Source organism: Drosophila montana, unplaced genomic scaffold, assembly GCF_035044405.1.
Source record: "Drosophila montana isolate Dmon_TW-CO22-7 unplaced genomic scaffold, ASM3504440v1 contig_3848_1, whole genome shotgun sequence".
Lineage (NCBI taxonomy): Eukaryota > Metazoa > Arthropoda > Insecta > Diptera > Drosophilidae > Drosophila > Drosophila montana.
In genome coordinates this window covers 1,096,084-1,120,359 of record NW_026998720.1, presented here as the reverse complement: position 1 = coordinate 1,120,359, position 24,276 = coordinate 1,096,084, and the positions used below count along the sequence as shown (strand labels likewise).

Below are 24,276 nucleotides of genomic sequence, written 5' to 3'. Positions count from 1 at the left end.
TGCTGGGCAAGCTGACCAGAACATATTGCTTTACTTGACATTGTTTTTGTGATTTTTATGCTTTATTTCGATGGCGATTCCGTAGAACTGCATAACTTCTGGGATTTCTTAATACAATACAAAGATGAAAATTGGAAATCAGTTTTCAAAGACTCCTGGTAAGCATACCCAAGTTTTATTTTAGTTTTACAACTATTTTAATTGTATACCTATAAATTAAATTATAATTATTCTTGTTTTTATTTTATACAAACTGTATTTTCTTATAGTTTTGTTACTTAAAAATGAGCATGAACGATATTTGTTGTGTATCGTTTTGTATTTAATTTATTTCGCTTGATTTTTTTTTTATTTATTTTTTTTTTCAAGCCCTTTCAACACTGTTTTTGAGCTAAGATTGAACACTAACATTTTGATTAATTTAAAATGTTCTACGAATTGCTTTAGGCCCCGATAACAGTGCTAAAATTGCTTTCTGGTACAAACAATATGTACTAAACATAATAAACAAAAATCAAAAATAATCTATGATTTAGTTATAGCGCAATTTTCATCGCCGCACAATTAAACAAATGATATGTTTGAAGCTAAACAAAATTTAAATTTACTAATCGAGTTTTAAACAATGTACTACAAATTTGCATATACAAATTAAGATTAGAAATCATTATTTCTATGTGGTTTGAAAGTGCTTCCTAGTTTCTGCTGCTGTCTATCGAAATACCTATGCATGCTTTTTTTTTTGGGGTCTAAAAGTTAACATTACATTTTATAATTTTTCATATATATATATATATCTCATCTCTTGTTACATATTTGCTTGCTTTACCTTGAGAAAAATTTTTAATAGATTGAGTTCTTACATTTTTTTTTTGTTTTTAGTTTTTTCTTTTAAAAATATGTACTAAATTTTAGTTCACAACTGCGTTGGAAACACCAAATCGTTTATGTTACTTGACTTAGTTTGGTTTACGAACTTGAAATTCATTACAAAAAACGGCGCTAACCGCCGATTATGCACGCTGCGGCACCGCATTTCCCAATCCAATTTTAAACAATTTCCCCAATTTCCTTGTTCCACATTCATAAAGACTAGCTAGGTTTTAGGTGCCGGCAAAATAAACTGAAGTGGCAATGTGTGTAGGGCTTATGGGATTGACGGGGGGGAGATATGAAAGAGGGGGCTAGGCGTAAAAAATGCGGCGACGCTGACGTTGCTGCGCTGCTTTTGCCTGCTTTATATGAACTTAAGTTTGAGTGTTTGTTGTTGTTGAGGTCTTCTGCTACACAATTCAGATGAGTGTTTCCCTAAATCGCTTTTACATCATTTTTCTCGTTACTTTTTTTTAAATTTTTTGTTTGTTTTTAGATTACGCTTTTAAGTCTTTATTTTGCTTTTTTTTATTACATTTTTTAAAAAAAGGTTTTTCTTTTTTTGTTTTTTTTTTTTTTAAATTGTTTAGTTTTTTAGCTAAGTTTTCATTTTCTTTAATTGTAATGATTCGCATTTAATTTAATTTAAGTTATTAAGTGCTGAAGTAAATTTTTAATAAAATTAAAACAAACGAAAACATTAGCATTTGCATTTCTCTTCTTTTTTATAGCATTTCTCTTGTTAACTTATAGTTAAAATTTTGAAAATTAAGAATTTAAACGACAGTTGAAATTAAAGTTTACATTTACACTAAGATCTGTGACACTGTGTGAGTGTGTGAGTTAGTTGTTCATGTGAGTGCGTGTTTATGTGTGTGAGTGCAGATGTTTGCATGTATTTGTGGTGGGCTGCATGTATTTGACTTATAATATATGCGTTTAGGCGTTGGCGCGCTTTTTTAACTTTTTTTTTTGGAGGGCGTGCTGCAGCTGTTTTTTGTTTTTGTTGTTGTTTATATTTAGATTTACAACGAAAATTTGCACAGAATTTTGCTTTTTGGCACGAGCTGGCTAATGAAAGAGAACAAAAAGTAAACAAACTGCACAAAGCGAGCTTAACTAAAGGGTGATCCAATAGTATAAATTATGATGTTTGTTGCAGCACGATGCCTCCAATTAATGGTTGCCATCGTTGTAGCTGTTTTCGCTCTAAGGAACGTTTAAACATGAAGACAATTAGATATATTTTTTTTTTATCTTTTGCGTTGTATCCTGTTGCTGCTGCTACTGCTGATTGTGTGGTGTATGTATGCGTGTGTGTGTGTGTTTGAATGTCTGTCTGTGTGACTGCATGGCGTTGATGATGGTAATTGATTGTTTGCATTATGGAAGAAATCGATGCTGACGTTGGGTTGTTGCTGTTGTTATTTCTGCACTGGCGGCCATCCAATGAGAGGCCACCGGTTCTGATAACGCATTTTAACGGCGTCCATAATTACCGCCACCGGTCTGTCCATTGCCGGCACCGCGCAGCGGTCCGTTGGATTGATTACCACCACCGCTGCTGCGATTGTCATTGCGCTGTCCAAAACTAGCGCCACCATTGCCGCCCATGCGCGGTCCGCTGTTGCCACCACCAGCCCGCATATTATTGCGACCCATATTATTCATATTGTTGCCACCAATTGGCTGACGAGGTGGCATATCATTGCGCATACGCGGTTTCTTCTCTTCAACGTTCAGTTTCTGGCCATCGGGCGAGTTCTCTGGGAAGTACAGGGGCTGCAAGTGGAGTTTTGGATTAGAATTATAGGCTAAATGTTCTATTGAGTCCTGTTACTACATACGCAATTGGCCAGGCACTTTTGTACCGCCTCAGGATCATCGTAGGTAATAAAGCCATAGTTTAGTGGACTGCGCATGCCCGGCAACACCTTGCTGCCGACTTTGGATAGAATACGCAAGTCAATAACATTGCCAAAACGCGAGAATAGCTGACGCAGCTCTTCTTCGGATGCATGGTGTGGTATATTGCCCAGAAACAGCTGCTGATTGTCGCCAAACTGTTGTGCATTGCTAGGACGACGCTGCTCAAACTCTGTAAATATAATGCACGAATACATCAAATAATTCATGATTCCACTGATTTATATGCCATGTGACTTACCCTTGTTCCTAATCGAATTGTTGCGCTGTGGCAGAGGACCTCCATTATCTAAGCGAGTGTTGTTGTTGCTGTTGCTATTGTTATAGGAGGAGGATGCGGTTGTAGAGTAGCTGGCCTGGCCGCCGCCAGTTGAAGGAGTATAAACATTGCTCTGTGTTTGTTGCTGCTGCTGCTGTTGCTGCAACTGTTGTTGTTGCTGCAGTGCCGCATTGACAAAGCCACTGGGCGACGACGATGTAGACTTGAACAGATTGGCATAGGTCTTGGGCTCGTTTTGCTGCTGCTTCGCTGCCTCGTATTTCTCCTGTTGCTGCTGCTCATGTATGGTCTTGAAGTCCTCCACTGGGGTTGTTGCCCTTTGCAAGTGGCTGACCTTCGCCTCGTTGTTAATCGGTTCCTCTGGCTCCAATGGCTGCTGCATAGCCTGCGGTGGTGGCTGCTGCTGTTGTTGATGCTGCTGTGGCAGCAGCTGAGGCGGTGCCGACACAAGCGGCGAGTGCTGGAAGGCCGCAGCTGGCTGCACTGGCACTGGTTGCACAATGCCAACATTGGACGGCATCACGGGTCCACTCGGCTGCTGTTGAACCAAGGGCGAGACATTAGCCTGCACCAAAGCCTGCGGCGGTCCCTGTTGCTGCTGTGGCAACTCCTCGTGTGGTACAACTCCGTTCTGGATTGGCGGCGGCGGGTTGGTGAACTGCGCAGGCAGCGGCACCGCTGCAGCTTGTGGTGCTGATGGCAATACGGCCACGGGTCGTCCAGTTGCGGCGCCAGCCGGCAGTGGATAAAACATTTGCTGCGGCGCTGCAGCGGCTCCGCCAGCGGCTGCAACTGGAACAACCGGCTGCGGCAGCACCACCTGAGTGGGCAACTGTTGTGGCGGCTGTGCGGCTTCGCCTACAACCTGGACGGCCTGGTCAACAACCTGGACCTGAACGTCATGCTCCTCATCGTTTTCGGAGCGTGACTCGCCATCCTGCTCATCCTCGATGTACAGATCCTGATAGCGAAAGATATCGTTGTGCACATAGTACTTCTTGGGCGACTGGGCAGCTAGGACAAATGTCTGGGTGAAGCGACGCATTGGCTGACCATCGTTGGACAGCTCACCGGTGACCTGCACGACAACTCCATTGCCGAGAGTGGCCTGGGCATCAACCTGACTGATCTTAGCATGACAATCGTTAAAATTCAATTGCTGTATGCGGTTGTGAATCTCGCGTTGGCCCACAACCAATGTCGATTCGCCGTGTATGAACGACGAGTTGTTGTTGTAGAAGCGATGCAAATGATTGGGCGCCTTATTCAACAGCGTGTAATACTGACGCACGAACTCGCGTCCCACCGACTGCGGCGAAGGCTGTTGCGATTGAGTCGCATCCATGACCATTGCTAGAGTTCCAAGCGTTTGGCTAAGCGGCTAAGTTTAGTCCCAGTGAGAATGAGATTGAGAATTTACTCTGTTCTTGCCGAGGTTTATTTTATTTAGTCTGTAAAACAATCTATATATATATGTATATATACATATACATATATATACATATATGCATTTATAAATTTATATATAAACAAGCTGGGAATTATTTATAATTCAAAGTCTGCTCAGTTGCTGAATGTATTAACACATGAATAACACAAATGAAAAAAATATACCAGAAAATACATTCAGTTAGTTTCTTTTGTTTTAATACATATTCTCCAGTGTTTATATGTGCATATTTCGGCGTTGCTAAGCAAGAGTAACAGAAGATTAGCCGTAAATAAAAGAATTTTAACAAAAAAAAAAAAAAGAAGCATATTTGGGCTGCAATAACAGTAATTGTTGTAACCGAAGATCGGCAACACCGATTGATTTCGCATCAATGAACAGTTAACGTACCAAGAAACAGGCCCTCAAGGAAAAAATGTAATAAAACACATTTAAGGAGACAAATTTTACTGCAGCGCGCACAAAAAGATCCAATGCAGTTGCAATTTGACCCACTTTCATTCCAAGCACCAACGCACATGCACATATATATATGTATATATATATACTCATACACACACACCACGCCGAAAATGCATATAAAGGGAAATTTGGTGTAAACTCAAAACAAGACAAAATGCAGCTGTCATAGCCTCTGCCAATATTTTGGTTGTTATTGCTATTGCTACCTACAAGCATTTTCCATTTTGTTATTGTCCATCAAAAGATCTAAGGACTACATTTTATTTAGTTTCAAAGTAAATGACCTCATACGTAGCAGCGGCAACAACAACGCTGACAAAGTCGCAGAAATGGGAACGTGAACTGCGTAAAGAAGTTTTAGGTTATGTTTGCGCTTCAAGGTTGCGTCGCAGCAGAGGCTAGGACATTTTAGGTGAGCACATTAGTGCACGTGCGCGTGCATGTTATTCTCAGGTATCATCTGTTTCATTGAACTCTACGAAATAACAAAAAATAAAAAAAAAATCGCAACCTATAATGCCTGCTGCGGTTTCGCAACAAAGGCCAACAGCAAAATATAAATAAAAAAAAAAAAAGGCAGGAAAACACTACGAGGCGCTGAGCTTAGTAATTCCGATGTATTTGATTAAAACATTTTCTTTTGAAATACACACGTTCGAGCGAAATAAGAACATTAGATTTCTTACCAATAATTGACGAGCGGACGAAACGCGACACAAAAAACACCGCCAAATACGTGTTGGTGTGCTGTGTGCGTGAACCGCGTGTGTGAGTCGGAACAAAGAAAGCAATAAAAGAGCAATATTTAAACAAACTTACAAAAACAAATGAGCACAGACACTTTTAGGTTATGAGTCGCCAAACACAAGCGATTAAATGCCGCTAAGGCGAAAATGAATAAACCGGCAGTAAAGAAACTGGAACGGCTTTGTATTTGTAGCGCGACCGTTTTTGTTTGTCAGTCGGCCAGTCTATCTGCCACCCCAACTAAAATTGGTATTCTATGTTTTTCTTTGTGCTTTCCATGCGTAACTAAAAATGTGCGGCAGCATGTGGCCATCGCCGGCAGTTGGTACTCACCTTAGCAGTTGTCCGATGTCTGTTTGACTGTTTCTAATGCACAATATTATTGCTTATGGTTTTTTTTATGAGGCCTTTTTTTTTTGCTTGTAATGGCTGTTCTACTCCGCCGCACAGGTTTTATTTTTGTGTTGTTGGTCTTATTTGAAATTTGAGAAATGCTGAAATATATGTATGTATCTATGTTTTAAAAATCAGTTGAAACTGCAACTTAATATTTATGTGGATGAACACACACACGCACACACTCACACGCGAAGCTTGTTGGTTTGGAGCAGCCGCTTTAGACTGCTTCTTCTTCCTTTGCCGTCGTCTGCTTTGTGCAATTTTTTTAGTTTAAAAATTACAAATTTGGCTATTTTTTTCGCACATTACTTGCTTCTTACTTTAGATGTTGGCGATCACAGTTAAATAATTAAGTTTGAATGCGCTGTTTTTGTTTAATTTATGTAAAAAAGAACCGCAAACGCAATGAAATTTAACAAGTGTTGAATTGAGAAGAGAACCGACGTTTATTCGTTTCCCTTTTTCAGTTTTATTCTCGGTGCATTTGCGTTTGTGTATGTGCGCTTTTATGATGGCGGCGGTGTCGTGTGTTCCAGTGTGACCGCAAACAGCAAACGCAACATAACCAAACTCTAAAAAGATACCAAAACCACCAAAAATAAAAAACAGTAACTTTTAATAGATCGGTAATAAATAATAGGTTTTGCAAAAAGTACAAGCTTTTAAACTAACTGATGGCTTGATTTAAAATTGCCTACAAGAGATATACAGCTGCAAGCCCTGCCTTTCTCTGAAACCATTGACACGGAACGTTACCAGACTGTCTACATTCGGTGACAAATATTCGACACTAAATTCATTTCAATAATATTAAAGTGTCAACTATCATTTATTATTACTTTGCATAATTATTTATTGCTTAAGGCAGTTCGAATTGAAATATTAAAACTATCGCAAGGACAATTCTTATATCGAACTCCAAAAAAATTTCAACTTAGTGGCAAGGCCGTTACCATATACACACACGCTGTCTCTGGATTTGTCATTTTCCGGTCGTCAGCGTACGCGCGAGTTTTGGCGAGTGTGCTAAGAAAAAGATTGATAAAATCGCTAAATAGTGCTATTTAATTAAGTTTTAATTGACAATAGAATCACATACACACCACCAATCAAAATGGCAGACAAACAAGTCGATAGTGAAATGAACGGTGAAGATTTCACCAAGGATGTTACCACCAATGATGTGGCGAGCTCTGAAAATGGTGATTCGACCGCCGCTGCCGGTGCTGCAAATGGCAGTTCTGAAAATGCAGCCGCTGCGGGTAACCAGCGTGATGACGACAGGTATTTTAAGTAAAATATTTGACTTCAAATCCATTCAATAGCCAGATAGCCCGAAAAGTATAGAAATCATGTGCCTAACTACATTTTTTTTTATTACCACCTACTCTTTGTTACGTAAATGCAAAGCTAACGTCGTCGTCGAGTGTAAAAAATGGTGTTCGACGAAGCGGCGGCAGCGGCGGGAGTTAGCGCGCCGTTGACGCTGACCCCTTCAGTATTTGCGCGCGTGTCTGTGTGCGACTGTACTTCGCACAACAGTCTGAGCAACTAAACATACATAATTATAATAATAGAAGCTGTCGGAAAATTTTTGATTGCGTCTTGTAGCAAGATATTAGTTTAACAGATATGAAAATATTTCACTACACTGTCGCTTTTATTTTTTGAACTATACATATACACATTGCTGTGTGTGTACATACCCACAACATATATATGTACATGCAATTATACGTATGTATTTATATCAATACTTTTGAGCGTATGCATTATATTTGCAATTGAAAAAAAGCACGAAAATTCCAGTAGCAACAAAGGTAATTCAAGCACATTTCCCGCAGTTGTGAGGTTATGTCCACCAGACACACATTCATACATTTTTACCTAGGTACATTTGTGTATATTCTTTTGTACATGTGTGTATGCATACACAGAAAAGCGCAAAGCGTGTGCTACTTCCTCCTTCAAGCCCCCGATTGCCCCACAGCTCCACGCCTTTCACTTGTAAAAAGTTTTGTTTGTATTTGTAAATTTTATTTTATTTTTTTTTTTGCATTTTTATATGCAGCCATTCGTTGATATTTTTCGTTCGTTTTCGTGCTCTTCCAGTTTTGTACCCAAAATGGCGGATTTTGTGCTTGCTTCGCAGTGCCGTCTCGGTGCGTGCGTATGTATGTAGTTTTTCTTCTTTCTTTTTCTCAACATTTATTCCGTTTTGCTTGCCGGCTGCGCGCTCTGTTGCTGAGGCCGTCGCCATGCCGGCAGTGTTGTCGAGGCAATCCAAAAACTACTTCAATAATACGTGTTTTTTCGCTTGCCTAGATTAGATGAATTTATTTATGTTTCAATTAAATTTAAAGAAATCGATAGTTCTTTAATTACCATGTTGCAGGTTGAATCTATTTTCTTTTTGTTTTTATTTAGGTCGAGTAATTGTATGTGTGCATATTAATTCTTAAGCTAATTTTAAGTCGCAGTCAAAAAGTTCTACAGAAAACCTAAAAAAAAAAAAATTAAATGGAAGCAGCGTAAAGCAAATGGAGCCATATCGTGTACGATAAACAAAATAAAAATAAATCCAAAAAACAATTCATAGCTTATCCTGTTGTGTTTGAGCGAACTAACCTTGTTCCTCTCCGGCAGGTCTTGAGAGAAGTGAAAAGCCATGTTAAGCTATTCTCAAGCAGCCGTGGGCCAATGGAAATTACCAAATGGATGCAGCGTGCGCAACGGATGCCGACAATGTTGATGATGGTATTTATCTAACCAAAATAAAATAAAAAAAAAAAAAAACAAAACTATGTACACACAAAATTATCAACAAATTATCTCGAGTTCTCAATTGGATCCTATATAATATATTATATATATAAAACGTATAACGCATTTATTGTTTACCAAAAATTAAAGAGAAAGAAAGACAGAGAGAAAGAGAGACTCGCATTTTTTGTTTGTTTTTGCCTACTTAAAGAAGCGCATCCGATGAACGTAACGTAACGATAAAGAAAACGACCCCCAGAAACCGAATTGCAACCGATAACGAGTTTAAAAACGTTTCATAAAATGCCAACACGCGGGTACCGTCTAACTTTTCCACACTCTAAATTCCACCGCCGTGATGTTCCGAAATTGCATTACCCCCTCGCAGTGCCATATTCAATCTTTATGAGTAACGTACTCCAAGAATATTTTAAGTATATCAATTTACAAGTTTTTTATAAATTTAGTCAAAATAAAGCAATTAAAATTTCTAAAATCAGCATTAAAAAATCCTTGCATTTTTCTAACATTTAGCAATAATCTTTTTTTAAAAATGTATAAAAAAAAAAAAAAAAAAAACGATATTTTTATACTTAAATTAAAAGTTCATTCTTTGCATATATTTATATACGTATTTTTCGCTCGTTTTGTGACTCTACTCCCTCGCCGTATCTTTCGCTCAGTTTTTCGACGCACATTTCGAATCTTGATTGAAAGTTCATTAATTAAAGTACAGTAATTATAAGCTCTATATTCACTTTGAATTTGGTGAGTTTATTTTGTTTTTCGTTTTGTATTCTTGCTCCGTCTTTGATCTATTTGCAGCAATAACAAAAGTAATTTTAAGACAAATTGTAAAGTAACCGCCAAAAGTGTGGACAGAAAACAAATCCAAAATATTTACAAATACAAATTTGCCACACGCATAAGATAAAACGTTTTTGTCGTGCCATTTTTTCCAACTTCATGAAACCAGAGTTTGCTTTGTAGCATTTATAATATCATTTATAACACTCGATATATTTAATAATTAAAACTAATCAATAATTTTCTGTAACCTTTGACAGGAAACTATTTGTTGGCGGCCTCAGTTGGGAAACGACTGAGAGTAAGTAGCTCGCATTAATTCTATCGGTTTGACCAATATTCAATACGATTCAATTCCTACTTTTCAGAGGAACTGCGCGATCATTTTGGCAAGTTCGGTGAGATCGAGAGCATTAATGTAAAGACAGATCCTCAAACGGGCAGATCGCGTGGCTTTGCCTTCATTGTGTTCACCAACACAGAGGCGATTGACCAAGTAAGTGCCGCTGAGGAGCACATCATCAACAGCAAGAAGGTTGATCCCAAAAAGGCAAAGGCGCGCCATGGCAAGATATTTGTGGGTGGCCTGACTACAGAGATAAGCGATGAGGAAATCAAAACCTACTTCAGTCAATTTGGCAACGTATGTGGCTTAAATCAAGAGAAGAGAACTGTGCTTACGTTTTCCTTCGTTGTTTTATTTTTTTTGCAGATTGTTGAGGTGGAGATGCCATTTGACAAGCAAAAGTCACACCGCAAGGGCTTCTGTTTTATTACCTTCGATTCAGAGCAGGTGGTTACCGATTTGCTGAAGACGCCCAAACAGAAAATCTCTGGCAAAGAAGTTGATGTTAAGCGCGCAACGCCAAAACCGGAGAATCAAATGATGGCAATGCGTGGCGGTGCGCGAGGTGGCATGCGGGGTGGACGAGGTGGATACGGACGTGGTGGTCAGTTATTCCGTAAAGTTATTATTTTGATACCATTTAATATATGTCATTCTCATCAAATGCAGGTTATTCCCATCAATGGGATGGCCAGGGTTCGTATTCGGGCTATGGCGGCTATGGTGGTTATGGTTCCGGTGGCTTTGCCGATTACTATGCCGGTGGCTACTATAATGGATATGACTATGGTTATGGTAAATACAACAAACAACAAAATACTGCTCATAACAATTATTATAATAACACAACGTCAAGTAATTATCATCAAAACAAGAACAATAGCAACAACTATCAGCAGTTCTAATCTAGCTAAATACAGGCAACAAAAGCAAACAAACAACAACTACAACAATAAACAAAAATGCCATTATACAACATTTTGAAACAAATTTCCCTTTACCATACCATAATAATATAATATTGTTGTTTGCCGTTAGCAAAAGAGACATAAGAAACAAAACGGAGAGAAAAAAAAACAAAAACAAACGTTTTGCTGCATTTCTAAATAAGAACTAGAAACACAAGAACATCAACATCAAAACAACACCGTTAAAAACAAGAAAACTTTTTAATTAAAAAAAATTATAAATAAAATATATATACATATTTTTAATCCTTATGAATTTTAAAGTCATTTTTAAAATTGCAAATATATGTTGATAAACATAATTTTATATCCAATCAAAACAATAATTTTATATATGAGTTCATATTACAATTAATTTTAAAATCTTTAAAAATGCATATTTAACTTTTTAAAATTTAAAACGTAATTTTAAAACGAGAATTCATTTGAAAAGCTATACATTTCTTAACAAATTTAAAATTAAATTTGATTTACTAGTGGTCTAGAATTTAAATATTACATAAAACTGACGAAGTATGTGTATCAATGATTGTGTTGTTTAAGGAGCAAAAACGAATGTTAGAGAGACAGATCGTGTGAGAGAGTAAAGAGAGATAGAGAGATAGAGAAAAAAAAAAAGAAAACAATATAGATGGAAAGGTTATACCGACCTACACTATACTTGTTGCATACCAGACCAGACCAACAGGATCAACAATAAAAAAAAGAAAGATAAAAAATAAGATAAATAACGTGTGCGGCCGCCAGAGGTCGCTTTCAACAGACTTTCCAAAGATGACAAATACCTCAAACGCGAAGGCAGCAGCAACAATTAGAAAGAAAACAACAAAAACAGCAATCAGACAAAACCTTAAACTAAACAACACACAAACACATAAACAAGATCATGTGCCAATTATGTGAAACAGTGTGAATCGCCAGCGTTTTGGCCTTTTGCATAATTGCAACTTGTGCCTTTTATTATTGTTAACTAACTGTTATTGTTTGAACCAACTGAAACCAAAAGCTGTTGACACACTCATAGGTATCACGCACACATACGCCACATAGCCTCACACACACACACACACACACACAACCACCCACCCACCCACATACACGCACACACATTCAATCATAGATGTAAATCTGATGATCACATAACTACATTCTCCCCGTTATCTTTATAATAGTTATTTAAATAGTTTTTCCTTTGTGTTTTGTTGAACAAAACGTTAAACAAACTAAAACCATCAATCAAACAAACAAAAACACAAACACACACACATAACAAACAAACAAACGAAACGCGTAATCAAAGCTTTGATTCAACTTCTATTTAAAAAAAATATATATATATATACCTATATATAGCATATAAATATATTTTTAGATGTATATTATTATTATTTCGGCAACGGGATAATATCTACGTTTTTGCAATGCATATGTTTTCGTATGCACGTCAATACACTATATATATATATTTATATCAGATGTATATAAAGAAAATATACAAATGTTGTATGTAATTTATGCATAAAATAAACATTTTTACAAATGGGATACTATTTTTGATAGTATTATTTTAAGGCAAATCTTTGTAAAAATAATAACAACTACAACATAAACAACAACAACAAAACGCAAAAGCAACGAAACGACAACCACTTTAAGGCCGGGCTTGTAACTAAGAGTTCAGCGCAGAAGTAGGCGTGGCTAGGCTTAAGCTGTTGATTAAATCAATCCCTTAAACTAAGCCCAATGCCCACAATTTGCATTTACTGCCATTTTCTGGCTCCTTAATGTGGCGGCCATTCATTCTTTTATTTGCATTTCTGCTTTGCTTTCTTGACCAAATATGCATTTTGCTGACAAAAAAAAAAGAACGAGTCCAAGAATAAGAGAGGAAATTACAATTTCGCAAAAGTAAAACAACTTATAAATCAACACACATAAATTTGATACACTTGATTATAAATGAAACGCGCGCGCAATGCGGCATTTTGCACGTTCGTACGTTGATAAAAAAGAACATCAACAATAAGAGCCACAACTCGAGCGACAACAACAACAACTAATACAAACAAACTTAACGAAAACAACGACAAAAAACAACAACAACAACACTAACTACATCAAGTAAAAGAAAAAAAATGCAAAAAGAGTAAAAACACACTTCGTCAATTTTAGTAATTTTAATTAATAAATTTATATAATTAATATTTCCTATTGTTCTTTTTTTTAAAGTATTAAGTACAATAAACTCACATTAATACACGCATATATTGCTTTTAATAAGCACACATACATACACATAAATATTTACATATATCTCTTATGTTAAAATTTTGAATGCCCAAATCAACTTTCAAATTTTTGTCAATATAAACCAACAATTTGACGTATCGCAATCAAATGTATACATATTAATACATAAATTTTACACAGAAAAAAGAAAAAAATAAGATATGCATTAACTTGAGTAAATTATTTAAAATTTGCATGTTTCTCAATGTTTTAGCTAGTTGTCTATATACAAAAAAAAAAAAAAACAAAAAAACAAATTTAAAAATTACAAAAAAAAATATATATTACCACAATTGTCTTACAAATTTATATTTATGCTATATTTTATATACAAATTATGCTGATTCATAACGACAACGATGTTTTAATGTGCAAACAATTTTTTTTTATACAAACAAAATACTTTTTGTATATTTTATAGCAATAATTTTTTGCCCAATTTATATTAAAACTATAACTACAATATATTCATAATTTTCTTTTTATAATTTCTCAACTTTATAAACCAACTAACCCAACTATCACCAACAACATGTCAATGGGAGCCATAATAGAGTGCGAGCGCTGTTAACAGTACATAACGCTGTTATAGCAACAATGTTAACAGTACGCATGCTGTTAAAACAAAGTTAACAATGCAGTTGCCAATATTATGGGCCCCAGAGACAGTTCTTACAGTTTACCGTTTAAAATATGTACTATTTTTATTAACTCCTAAATATTGTTACATTTTTATTATGATTTTTGAACATACGTGTTATATTTACATTAATGGATATATATATATACTTATTGTAATGCCGATTTTTCCGATGTTTCGCCTCACAAAAAAAAAAAAAAAAACACTAAATGAGAGTAAAATTCAAATCACAACCACCCAAGCAAATATCCAAAATGATCGCAAGTCAACCGCGCAATTTGTCTTGACCAATTCTATTTCGTAACGGTTGCCGGTTAAGGGTGTCTGATGTTGTCTGTGCGACGCGAATATCTAGCAATTCCACAAACAGACACAGACATAGATATCCAACAACCAACTACCAACAGCGACTACACAAATCAACAATAATTTCATTTCGCTTTAATGTAACGTATTTTTCTTTTTTTTTTACTCCTTTTTATTAAATTTAAAGGTTATATATTAAAAGTAATTTAGCGTAATTAATATCTGTTTTTAGTCAAATGAATTGAAAAATCTAAAAAAAAAAAAGTACACTTAAAGTAATTTTAACAATACTTGGAAAAAAGTTTTCTGAAGCAAATCTTTTAAGATATAAACAGTTTTCTTGTTTTTAACAACAAAATACAACAACACATGAGTAAATTATAATAATACCGATAATAACTCGTATAAAGTCAAATTTGCTGACAATTTGCATTTGTTTTTGTTTTTCGCAAGACGTTTTTTATAATACTAAAATTTTGCGACAAGCCCCCCCACACGAAATTCCCCCGAATCCGACTCCCATATCCCCTTTAAAAGAGAAAATTCTATAAAAAAAAGAAAATAATATAAATATAAATTTGATTACTTTTTGCTGAGGTGAGACATTCAAACACACACACACAAGAGCAGCAGATTTCTTCATTTTTTGGCCATTAAGATGAAACAAAATTGTTTTGAAAGAAAAAATATATAAAAACGAAAAATTAACTAAAAATTGAAATGCTGAATTTGTTGTGTGGAAAATGAGGTAAAAATTAGAACATAAAATGCATAGAGTGCGTCAAACTGAGAAACTAAATGAGATATGAATTGCAATACATTGTGAAACATGTTTATAAGTCGAGAGTGAACAACTAACTAACAAATATCCAGAGACAACAGCAATTTAAGAGATACAACAACATCTGAAATTACCAGACCAAAAAGAAAAAAAAAAAAACCAACCGAATCGCGCATGTATGTGTGAGCGCCGCTTTGCGCCTGTTTTTTCTCCGCTTGAGAGAAAGTTAGATGAAGATAAACAACAATGAGACAGAAATGTGTTTTTAATTTTTATTGTGTAACAACAGACAAAATAAACAATTTTTGTATTGCCTGTGCAAAAGTAAGCAACAACAACAAACAACAACAACAACAACAACAACAAGAACAACATCAGCAGCATCACCAACAGCAGAAGAGCAGCAGCAGCAGCAAGAAACATCAAACAAGTTTAGATCATTTTGTACATTGATCTACAGTAGCAATCATTTAACAGCCAATCAATCTTATAATCAAAATTCGCAAATCTAGAAATGAGCAAATAAAAGAAAAAACCTATAAAAAAAAAACCGAATAAAATTGTGTGTTTTCAGTGGAGTTCCCCTTTTCCAGCTCTCTGGTGTGCATTTGAATTGTCTCCCCTCGGCGCGGCGTCGCCGCTTTTTCCTTCTCTCGTCCCACAACCAAACAATACAAAAAAAATTTTGACCAAAACCAAGCTAAAAAGACATTAATAGAAATTTACATACATATTTATACAATTAAATTTCATAATCTAAGCCTAGTTTGTGCTCATGATCTACAACAAATTTTTGTGTTTAAACTCTTAAAAAAAAAAAACAAAAAAAATATCAAACTCTGACTCTAAACAAAGACTATGGTTATGGCGGCGGCTTTGATGGTGGCTTTGGCGGTAATGGCTACGGCAGCGGCGGCGGCGCTGGCGGGCGCGGTGCCGGAGGTCCGCGCGGCGGTCCCAAAGGTATACACAACACATGGCCGTTAAGAAAATTATAAGAAAACAAAAAACAACAAAAAAATTCTTTTTATCCCGAATCCATTTTACTTCTATTTACTATCCGATCTCTGTAACTATTTTAACTGAGCATTTGATTTTGTAATTTAACTAATCTTTCCTTGTCTTTTATTTTGAGCATTCTCCATATTAGGAGCCCAAATTATGTTACTAGACATTTTTTATCCTTAGATTTGGTCAAAATTTTCATCAGTCGCTTGAATCGTTTGGCGTTGTAGTAAATCCTTTAAAAAAAAAAAAAAAAACAAACAGAAGATAAATTTCCCAGCAGCTGTGCATGCTTTTACATACATTCCATTTGCTAATTGAAATCCTAATCTCATGTTCATCTCTTAAAACAGGCGGCGGCGGCGGCGGCGGCGGTGGTGGCGGATTTAATGGTGGCAAACAGCGCGGCACTGGACGCCAGCCACGACACCAGCCCTACTAGGCGGGGGCCGTTTTGGAATCCGCGACATCTACTTATAACTGCAAACTATTTGAATTTAACTTAGTTTAGTTTGTTATGGTAAGAATGTTAAACATGCAGCTAGCACGATTGCCCTTCGATTTGCAATGATGATTGGCAATTGTGTTAAGGTATTTTGTTAAACTCAATGTAATTGTATTTCATTTGAACAGCATACAACAAAACCACACAAACACCTACATCCACACACGCACACACACTTACACACACAGACACACACACACACGCCTATAAAGCGACTGCAGGGCAGACCTCATATTCTCATGGCATAAGGCAAGTCTAGCGGAGCAGATATACAACAACTATACACACTTGTTGTGTAGCACCATTCCAAAAACAAAAACAACAACAACAAAAGCAACAAAAACAACAACAACAACCACCACCACAGCAGAAGCGGCAGCTACAACCTGGCCAAGAAACAACGCATCATTTATATATATAAATATATATACAAACACACACATATACACATCCACACACACACAGAGAGCGAGGGAAGAAATATATACAACATAGAGAGTTAGGCTTGGAGAAATGTAATTTTTTTTAGCAAGTGGCTAATTTTTCATAGCCACACGCTCGTTAAGCCAGCATTGCCCACCAAGAAAACCCCACACTGTACCACAATATTATGCCACACTCACTTTGTGTGTGTGTGCGCGCGCGCGTATGTGTGTGTGTGTGTGGGGCTAAACTAATTTGTTTTTTTCTAATGTAGTCTCATACATTATGCGAGGTAATTGTTTAACTTGTAAGCAGGGTCAGGCATACAGGAGATATACACACACAACATACACACTCACACATGCATACAAACATAAATAGAAAACACGGCAACACAGTTTAATAGTAACAGTAAATACATTATATTAAATACAATAGTCGTTAAGTATTTGTTTAAACTTAATTAATTAATAACTGTAATATGTATTGCATAATTATCATAATGCAACGCTAGGCAGCTGGCGCTCCTGCGGTGCGGGCGGGCTATCTTTATTTAAGCGGACGCACCATAATGGCAAACGTTCCGCATTGTCCAAGTCCGCTTGAAACTACAACAAACAACAAATCCACCAAATTACAAAGAACAATGATTTTTCCGATATAACTGGTAAACGTTTTTCGTGTATGTATTTGCGCTCATTAATAGTCTATATATATATGTATGTATATATAAATATATATATCTTTATATATATATATGAAACAAACAAAAAATATATATATGTATACATATTTAAAAAAAAAAGAAGAGAATTTTATATTTTAATAAAAATCTAATGCAGCATGACAAGAATAAAGTAAAGAACTCTAAAAAAAAACTTGCATCAAGCTCTATAATAATAATAATAATTATATGAAAATCCAAACTGAACTACCCAATGTATAGTTTTCAACGAGACTATTGCAAGAATATTTGTTAAAAGTAAATATATATATATATATATAATATTACCTACATATAACTATATACAAATAACTATAGCTATTTAAATGAGAACTTAAAAAAGAAAATTTATTGAACAAATGTTACGCTAAAAATACGTCCGACTTTTAAAAGGAAATATAGAGAAGAGTGTGGGACGCAATTGATGTAGTCGTGGGGCAAATTCTTTTTGCAGGCAAAAGTTTATTAACTAGCGCAGTAGAATTTCAGATTTGCATTCTATTTCAAATATTTTTACATTTGCCGCTCTTAAGCAGCAGCTCCTCCAGTCAGCCGTAAGCCTCAAGTTATTAAGCGAACAAAATATATGTTTCCATTTCACACTTAATAATAGATATAGTAATTCTTTAATTGAGAATATATATGATGTTCACTTTTCATTTAAATGGACCGGAAAATTCAAGCAACCAGTTTCAATTAAAACATTAAAAAAAAAATACAAAAAAAAAAGACAAAATTAAGCATTTTCATTCATACAACCGCACATGGAAAATTTTTAATGTCGAAAGTAAGCTACACGTATACGTGAAATTTGTATGTACTATACAATACATTTGGGATAGTTCTAATAGTTACGTTTCATCTGCCCAGTGGAGAAGAGCACGTCCAATATATTGAGGAACTCACGATAGTTAAACTCCAAACAGAGTCCACGCTTGACGCCAAAACATTTGATTACGGCCTCGAACTCGCGACTGCTCAGCATATTATGCATTTCGCGCAGGGTGATCGCGCGCAGGAATTGATTCTGGGTAATCGAACCGCAGTGCTGGCGATCAAAGTCCTTGAACACCTGGCTGAGATTGGAGATCTCGTCCGGGCGGCGGGCGAGCTTCATCAGTGCCTGCGAGCAGAGGGTGCGCTCATCAAAGTTGAGGAAGCAATCGACACAGTCCAGATTCGGTAGATGCAGCAGTGGCACAGCCGTGACCAAATTGTCACCCATATTTGTATCGAACTGCATAAAGACCTCATCGAGGGCCTTGCAAAAGTCGCGATACAGAACGCAAGCACTGCGATGGGGCGATCGAAAGCTGATCGAAATGAAATGAAATGAAATGAATTAGGGCTTGTCAATTTGGCGACATGGAGATGACTTACACATTGCACAAAATAGTGGCATCCTCTTCACTGAGAATAACCATGGCGTTGTCCAGGGCGCGCTTAAAGTCGCTCTCCAATATCTGACCCTCGCGATGACGATCGTAGTCCGCCAGGAAGTCAATGACAGAAACACCCTTGGTAATTGCCTGTCGCTTGGCACTGGTCAGAATGCGAGTGATGACCTCCTCGGTTGCCTGCTCGGACGCCACATTGTCGCGCGGGAATGGCGGACATTCCTGCAGATCCTGTTTGCCAATCATGGCCGGCATGGCATACTCTGCCGGATCGACATCATCCAAGAATTTTGTATAGTAAAAGCCGAGCTCATTGCCATAGCGATGCAGCACAGAATCGAGCTCAGGATTCGAGAGCAGTATACCATTAATGCGAAAGATTTGATTGGCCTGGTGACAGTTTACATGTCCGCTGTGCAGTCTGTCAGAGAAAGACAGAGAGAGGGAGTGAGAGGAAGGAGTCGATGGGATTTACTTGCTTTATAAAGATTTCTACGGTACTCACTTGTCATAGTTGCGGAAGAATGGATGCAGGTAGAGGCGACGATTGCGTATGCGTAGACGGATTTTGGCCATGGCTTCTTCGCACAGCTCGCGCACATCCACCGGTGCCGCCTGCCAGTCCAGTGTGCCCGGTCGGGGCAGCTCCTTAATGTGCACCAGGGGCGACTCCACCACGCACTGCGGCATCTTGTCCAGATTTTTAATGGTGAAAACTAAGCGAAGAATAAATCTTGGAGGTTGACAAATGCATATATGTCAGTATTTCTTTACCCGTGTCGATTTCATCCACAAAATTGCGCCAACGCACGCGATTTGTGTCCAAAGGATCCAAATAGCGATCCGCTAATAAATCCAATTCGCGTCTCGACAGATATTTGCCCACGCCCATGTTAGATAGACCGCGTTCAAACTGATTCTTTGTTATGCTGCCCACCTGCAGCGAATCGAATTTTTCTAGAAACTCACAGGTGCGTATCCGATTCTTATAGATATAGTTCTGAATGCAAAACACAATATCGCATTCTCCGCGATTCTTTTTCGGATGATTGCAAGCATCCGGAAAAATGGGCCTGTATTATTTGACAGCCACTTATCGCTGGCAGCTGTGAGAGCTCCAGATCTACCAAACGGCCCGGAAAGTTTTGAATGAGATCCTAAGAAAAAAACAAGAAATTAGAGATATCTTCGGCACACCGAAGATTTAATACCCATGTAGACATTTTCCTCACGGTTTTCCAGATGTGAAACTCGTAAATGTTGGAAAACACAATATTCTGCCATACAAGAACCAACTTTTCGACTGGTTAGGTCTCATGATATTCTAAAAAGACTTTTTAGGGAGCACAGTAAAACTAATAAATAACGTTTGCTCAAGATAGATATCTTGCTAAGAAAAAGTTTTTCATACTGAAACTTACTTTTTGACCGATTGTTCCTATGGCAGTTATATTATATATCTGTATATCTCTATATATAAAACTGTTTGTCCTGACTGACTGACTGACTGACTGACTGACTGATTGGTGATCAACGCACAGCCCAAACCGTAAGAGCTAGGAAGCTGAAATTTTCACTGTAGCTACCTTATGTGATGTAGGTGCACGTTAAGACGGGGTTTCGGAAAATTCCACCCGCAAGTGTGGAAAAATCGCGAAAAACGTTTGGTATGTAACTTTTTTGTTTACCATCGGATTGGCCTCAAACTTATTTTCAAAGATCTTTGTTCAAATTCATTTGAGGGGTGTTTCACACTTTTAGGAAAATCCATTCCTCCTTGGTGGAAATGGAGGTCAAAGATTTGGTGGGTGACTATTCGCGCTCAAATTCATTTCCAGTGATCTATTAGAAAAATCATTTGATACGTGTTTCACACTTTTCGCAGAATTCAAACTTCTTCGGGGGGAATGCGATTTAAAGATTTTTTGGGCGAAGTTTTAAGTTGTGTCCGATTTGCTTCAAACTTATTTTCAAAGCTCTACATAAGAACTTAATAAATACGTATTTCAGCGATTTGGGAAATTCCACCCGCAACAGTGGTAAATTGGCGGAAAACGGTTGTATGAAAGTTTTTTGTTTACCATCCGATCGGCCCCAAACTTATTTTCAAAGATCTTTGTTAAAATTCATTTAAGGGGTGTTTCACACTTTTCGAAAAATCCGGTCCTCCTTGGTGCAAATGGGGGTCGAAGATTTGGTGGATGACGTTTTGTGTTCAAATTTATTTCCAAAGATCTATACGAAAAATCATTTGAGACGTGTTTCACACTTTTTGCAAAATCGAAACTCCTTCGGTGGAAAATGCATTTCAAAGATTTTTTTGGTGAATTTTAAGAGTTTTCCGATTTGCATAAAAGTTGTTTGATTCCCGTCCGATCAGTTTAAAAATCATTTTCAAAGCTTTTTTGATTTTATAACATACGTGCCACGGGCAAGGCCGGGTTATACCCGCTAGTATAGTATATAGCTGTAGCAACAGAAAGGCGGATCTATGCGAAAATTCAAGACAATAGCTTTGAAGCTGAGAGAAGAGTTCGCATAGAATCAGATAGACAGACAAACGGACGGACAGACGGATATGGCCATATCAACTCGTCTATTGATGCAGTTCTAGAATATATATACTTTATGGGGTCGGAGATGTCTGTCAAGACGAAATTGTAATACCTTCTACAAGGGTATAAAAATAGGTGTAGCTTATGTTTTCACAAAATAGAAAATATTCCGTGCTTACTCCCGAGTAATCCAGTAGGTTGTGTTGCCGCAAATAGTCAATGATATTGTCAATGTGCTTGAGAAAGGCCACATAGTTCACCAAATAGCCGTCCTTCATGTAGCGCTTGAGCAATAACAGAAAATCTGATTCCGATAATGGTATCTTCATAAAATGCAGCACGCGTGAAAAGTGCGATACGGTGACAACGCCCACATTTTGCGATATCTATAAAAAAGATTTGATAAAATGGTTTTAGGCGACTTATTGGTGTGATATTAAGCTGGTTAGCTCCAAAGCAAGGATTCTCCATTTTTAAATATTAACCAAAAAACCAAAAGATATAATAAACTTTAAGGGCTACCGGTTCTATCAACAGCAGACTTTGGTCTGAACTTTGGGTTTCCATCTAGGCTTAAACTTGTTGCGAATTGTAACGCATCAAGCATAGAAAAGAATGTCAATACATTGTCAAACATATGTGTAAATGTATAAGTGTGCGCTTGACTGAAAGAAATGCATTCTTAGCGAATTGTTAAAAGCTCTATAGAAAGCTTTCAAATGTTACGTGTACGTGTGTTGTGTACGTGAGCTAAAGCTAAACTGAAACCCATAATTTAATTGGCAATTTTTTGATGATAACTGACCAGCTCATAGTCCTGAAAGTAGGGCATCAATGGCAAGTGTGTTTCTCTGGCTATTTTAAATAGTATCAAGCATAACTTTCGACGGTCTTCCGGTTGTGGTATAAGATTCAAGTGGTAGGGATCATTCCACTCCAGACCGCTAGCCAGCTCCTTATCGGCGCTCTTATGGAGATCTATGGGGATGCGTGAGTCTTGTGTAGCCGTTTCTAACGTAACCCGAATATTAACTCACTCTCGTTGCAGACCACCTTGCAGAACTGGCGATAGGCGACGCGTCCATCTCGTATCTGAAAATAATCGCAGACATCCCTCAGCTCGAACTCGGACATGCCGACCTTCTTGCGATACTTGCCCAGCACCGATGTGAATATAGACTCTGGTTAGGGTCATAAAAGAGACATAAAATATGCGGTGACTGCATTGAAATGTGCCCAAGGACAGGCGCTCACCCGATACGTAGCCGGTGCAGTCGGGATCATGTTGCTTTAAATCAGCACAGATGTCAAAGTTATAACGAAAAATTGCGCCTTGGATTTTACGACAGGCGCGCCAGATTTGATTCAGCTCCATCTCCTCCTGCATTGTTTAGTTGGGGTGGGGTGGGGTAAGGTAGGGGAGGGGAGGGGGGGTGTACAGAGATATTAGTTAACCATTTTTTAATGCTGCCTCCATATGGCGGCGTCCATATGCTTACCCGCTCATCGCCCTCCTTAATCTTGGTCGTATGCATGCTGATGTGCAATTTTTATAACCTCTTTTTTTTTGACTATTTTTTAATACAAATTGTAAATAAAAATATCTGCCGTGTGTTAAACGAGGGCACAATAAAATCAAAGCATTGCTTTAAATCGGTAACATTACAAATTGACATTGTGTGCTGTGCATTGTGTTTGCTTTTGTTACACTGAGACAGGCACACACACGCACACACACGCACACACAAACACACACGCACACGCACATGAAGCGCTTCCCAACGGTCCAGCACTAATCACTTCCTTCTCATCGTCCTGCCATGATGTGCAGCACCGTCATGCAATCACGCGCTCATTCAGCGCACAGTTTGTCGTTATGCCAGCAGCACTTTTATTCAATTTTCTATAAGCGACGCAGCAAAAACTGAAAAATAAAAAATGACCAAATCAAAGAGTTTCGATTGGAAAAAAAATAACGAACATAAAAAACATATCCTGGCATCATGAAATGCAATTTCAGTTTATTGGAAAATCACTCGCCAACTAACCAAAGAAACGGCTTCAAGAGCAGGAGTCAAGCTAGTGGACACACACACACACACACAGGCTGATTGGCAATGACAGCTGCGCCAATCACCTGCATAGTACAGTTCGGCTAAGTAATATTTATTTAGGATATGCCGTTTTTTATTTTCATTTTTTTTGAGCACTCTATTGTTTATTGAACGTGAAGTGTGGTGTGGCTTCGAGTGGCACAGTTGCTGCAAATGTGGCAAGTAGTTGGTGCAGTAAGATTCTTTATTGATGACATTGACTTGCCAGACCAAGGTAACTGATATAGCCCACATTCTTGGTGGGCACTTAAGTACACATATATGTATATACATATATGTATGTATCCTTGATAATGTTCATTGATGCGTGCCAAATTGCACTTCAAAATCGTAATGTCCGACCGCTTAGTGAGGTCATAAAAATGAATTGCAATCATTATCGTTGCTTAGATGAGCTTTCCATCCGGCCAAACGCTTCGACCCCACATTTACCTTTGCTGCATGCCGCACAGCAAGTTTTATTGCACATTTTTGATTTACTCAGCGAGCTATTTGCTTTGGATCTGGCCGCTGTTG

At 37.4% G+C, this 24,276-nt stretch overlaps 3 protein-coding genes across 4 annotated transcripts; 1 reads left to right on the top strand and 2 right to left on the bottom strand.

Moving 5' to 3' along the window:
- Window positions 1-1,573: 1,573 nt before the first annotated feature.
- rin (ras GTPase-activating protein-binding protein 2) lies at window positions 1,574-6,643 on the bottom strand. Of its 2 annotated transcripts, none has more exons than XM_064697077.1 (5): window positions 6,324-6,643; window positions 6,072-6,251; window positions 3,041-4,542; window positions 2,721-2,971; window positions 1,574-2,655 (listed from the first exon to the last, which is right to left on the bottom strand). In XM_064697077.1, the coding sequence occupies exons 3-5, from the start codon at window positions 4,428-4,430 to the stop codon at window positions 2,353-2,355; spliced, it is 1,944 nt and encodes a 647-aa protein (XP_064553147.1). In that variant the 5' UTR covers window positions 4,431-4,542; window positions 6,072-6,251; window positions 6,324-6,643; the 3' UTR covers window positions 1,574-2,352. The 2 variants fall into 2 exon arrangements, with proteins under 2 accessions (XP_064553147.1, XP_064553146.1); XM_064697076.1 differs by having other exon boundaries at window positions 6,072-6,232.
- A 464-nt stretch (window positions 6,644-7,107) lies between these two features.
- Window positions 7,108-17,634, top strand: sqd (RNA-binding protein squid). The gene is made up of 8 exons (XM_064697079.1): window positions 7,108-7,421; window positions 9,968-10,008; window positions 10,076-10,350; window positions 10,420-10,657; window positions 10,723-10,848; window positions 15,893-15,985; window positions 16,396-16,562; window positions 16,676-17,634. Exons 1-7 carry the CDS (start codon window positions 7,252-7,254, stop codon window positions 16,482-16,484), a joined length of 1,032 nt encoding a protein of 343 aa, XP_064553149.1. The 5' UTR covers window positions 7,108-7,251; the 3' UTR covers window positions 16,485-16,562; window positions 16,676-17,634.
- Window positions 17,635-18,437: 803 nt separating this feature from the next.
- On the bottom strand, window positions 18,438-23,304 carry LOC135438677 (uncharacterized). Its single transcript, XM_064697074.1, is given in 10 exon segments — window positions 18,438-19,007; window positions 19,075-19,512; window positions 19,597-19,807; window positions 19,866-20,166; window positions 20,168-20,248; window positions 21,826-22,032; window positions 22,452-22,624; window positions 22,684-22,827; window positions 22,901-23,027; window positions 23,146-23,304. Coding segments are annotated over 10 exon segments (2,187 nt in total). The 5' UTR covers window positions 23,182-23,304; the 3' UTR covers window positions 18,438-18,538.
- Window positions 23,305-24,276: the final 972 nt, after the last annotated feature.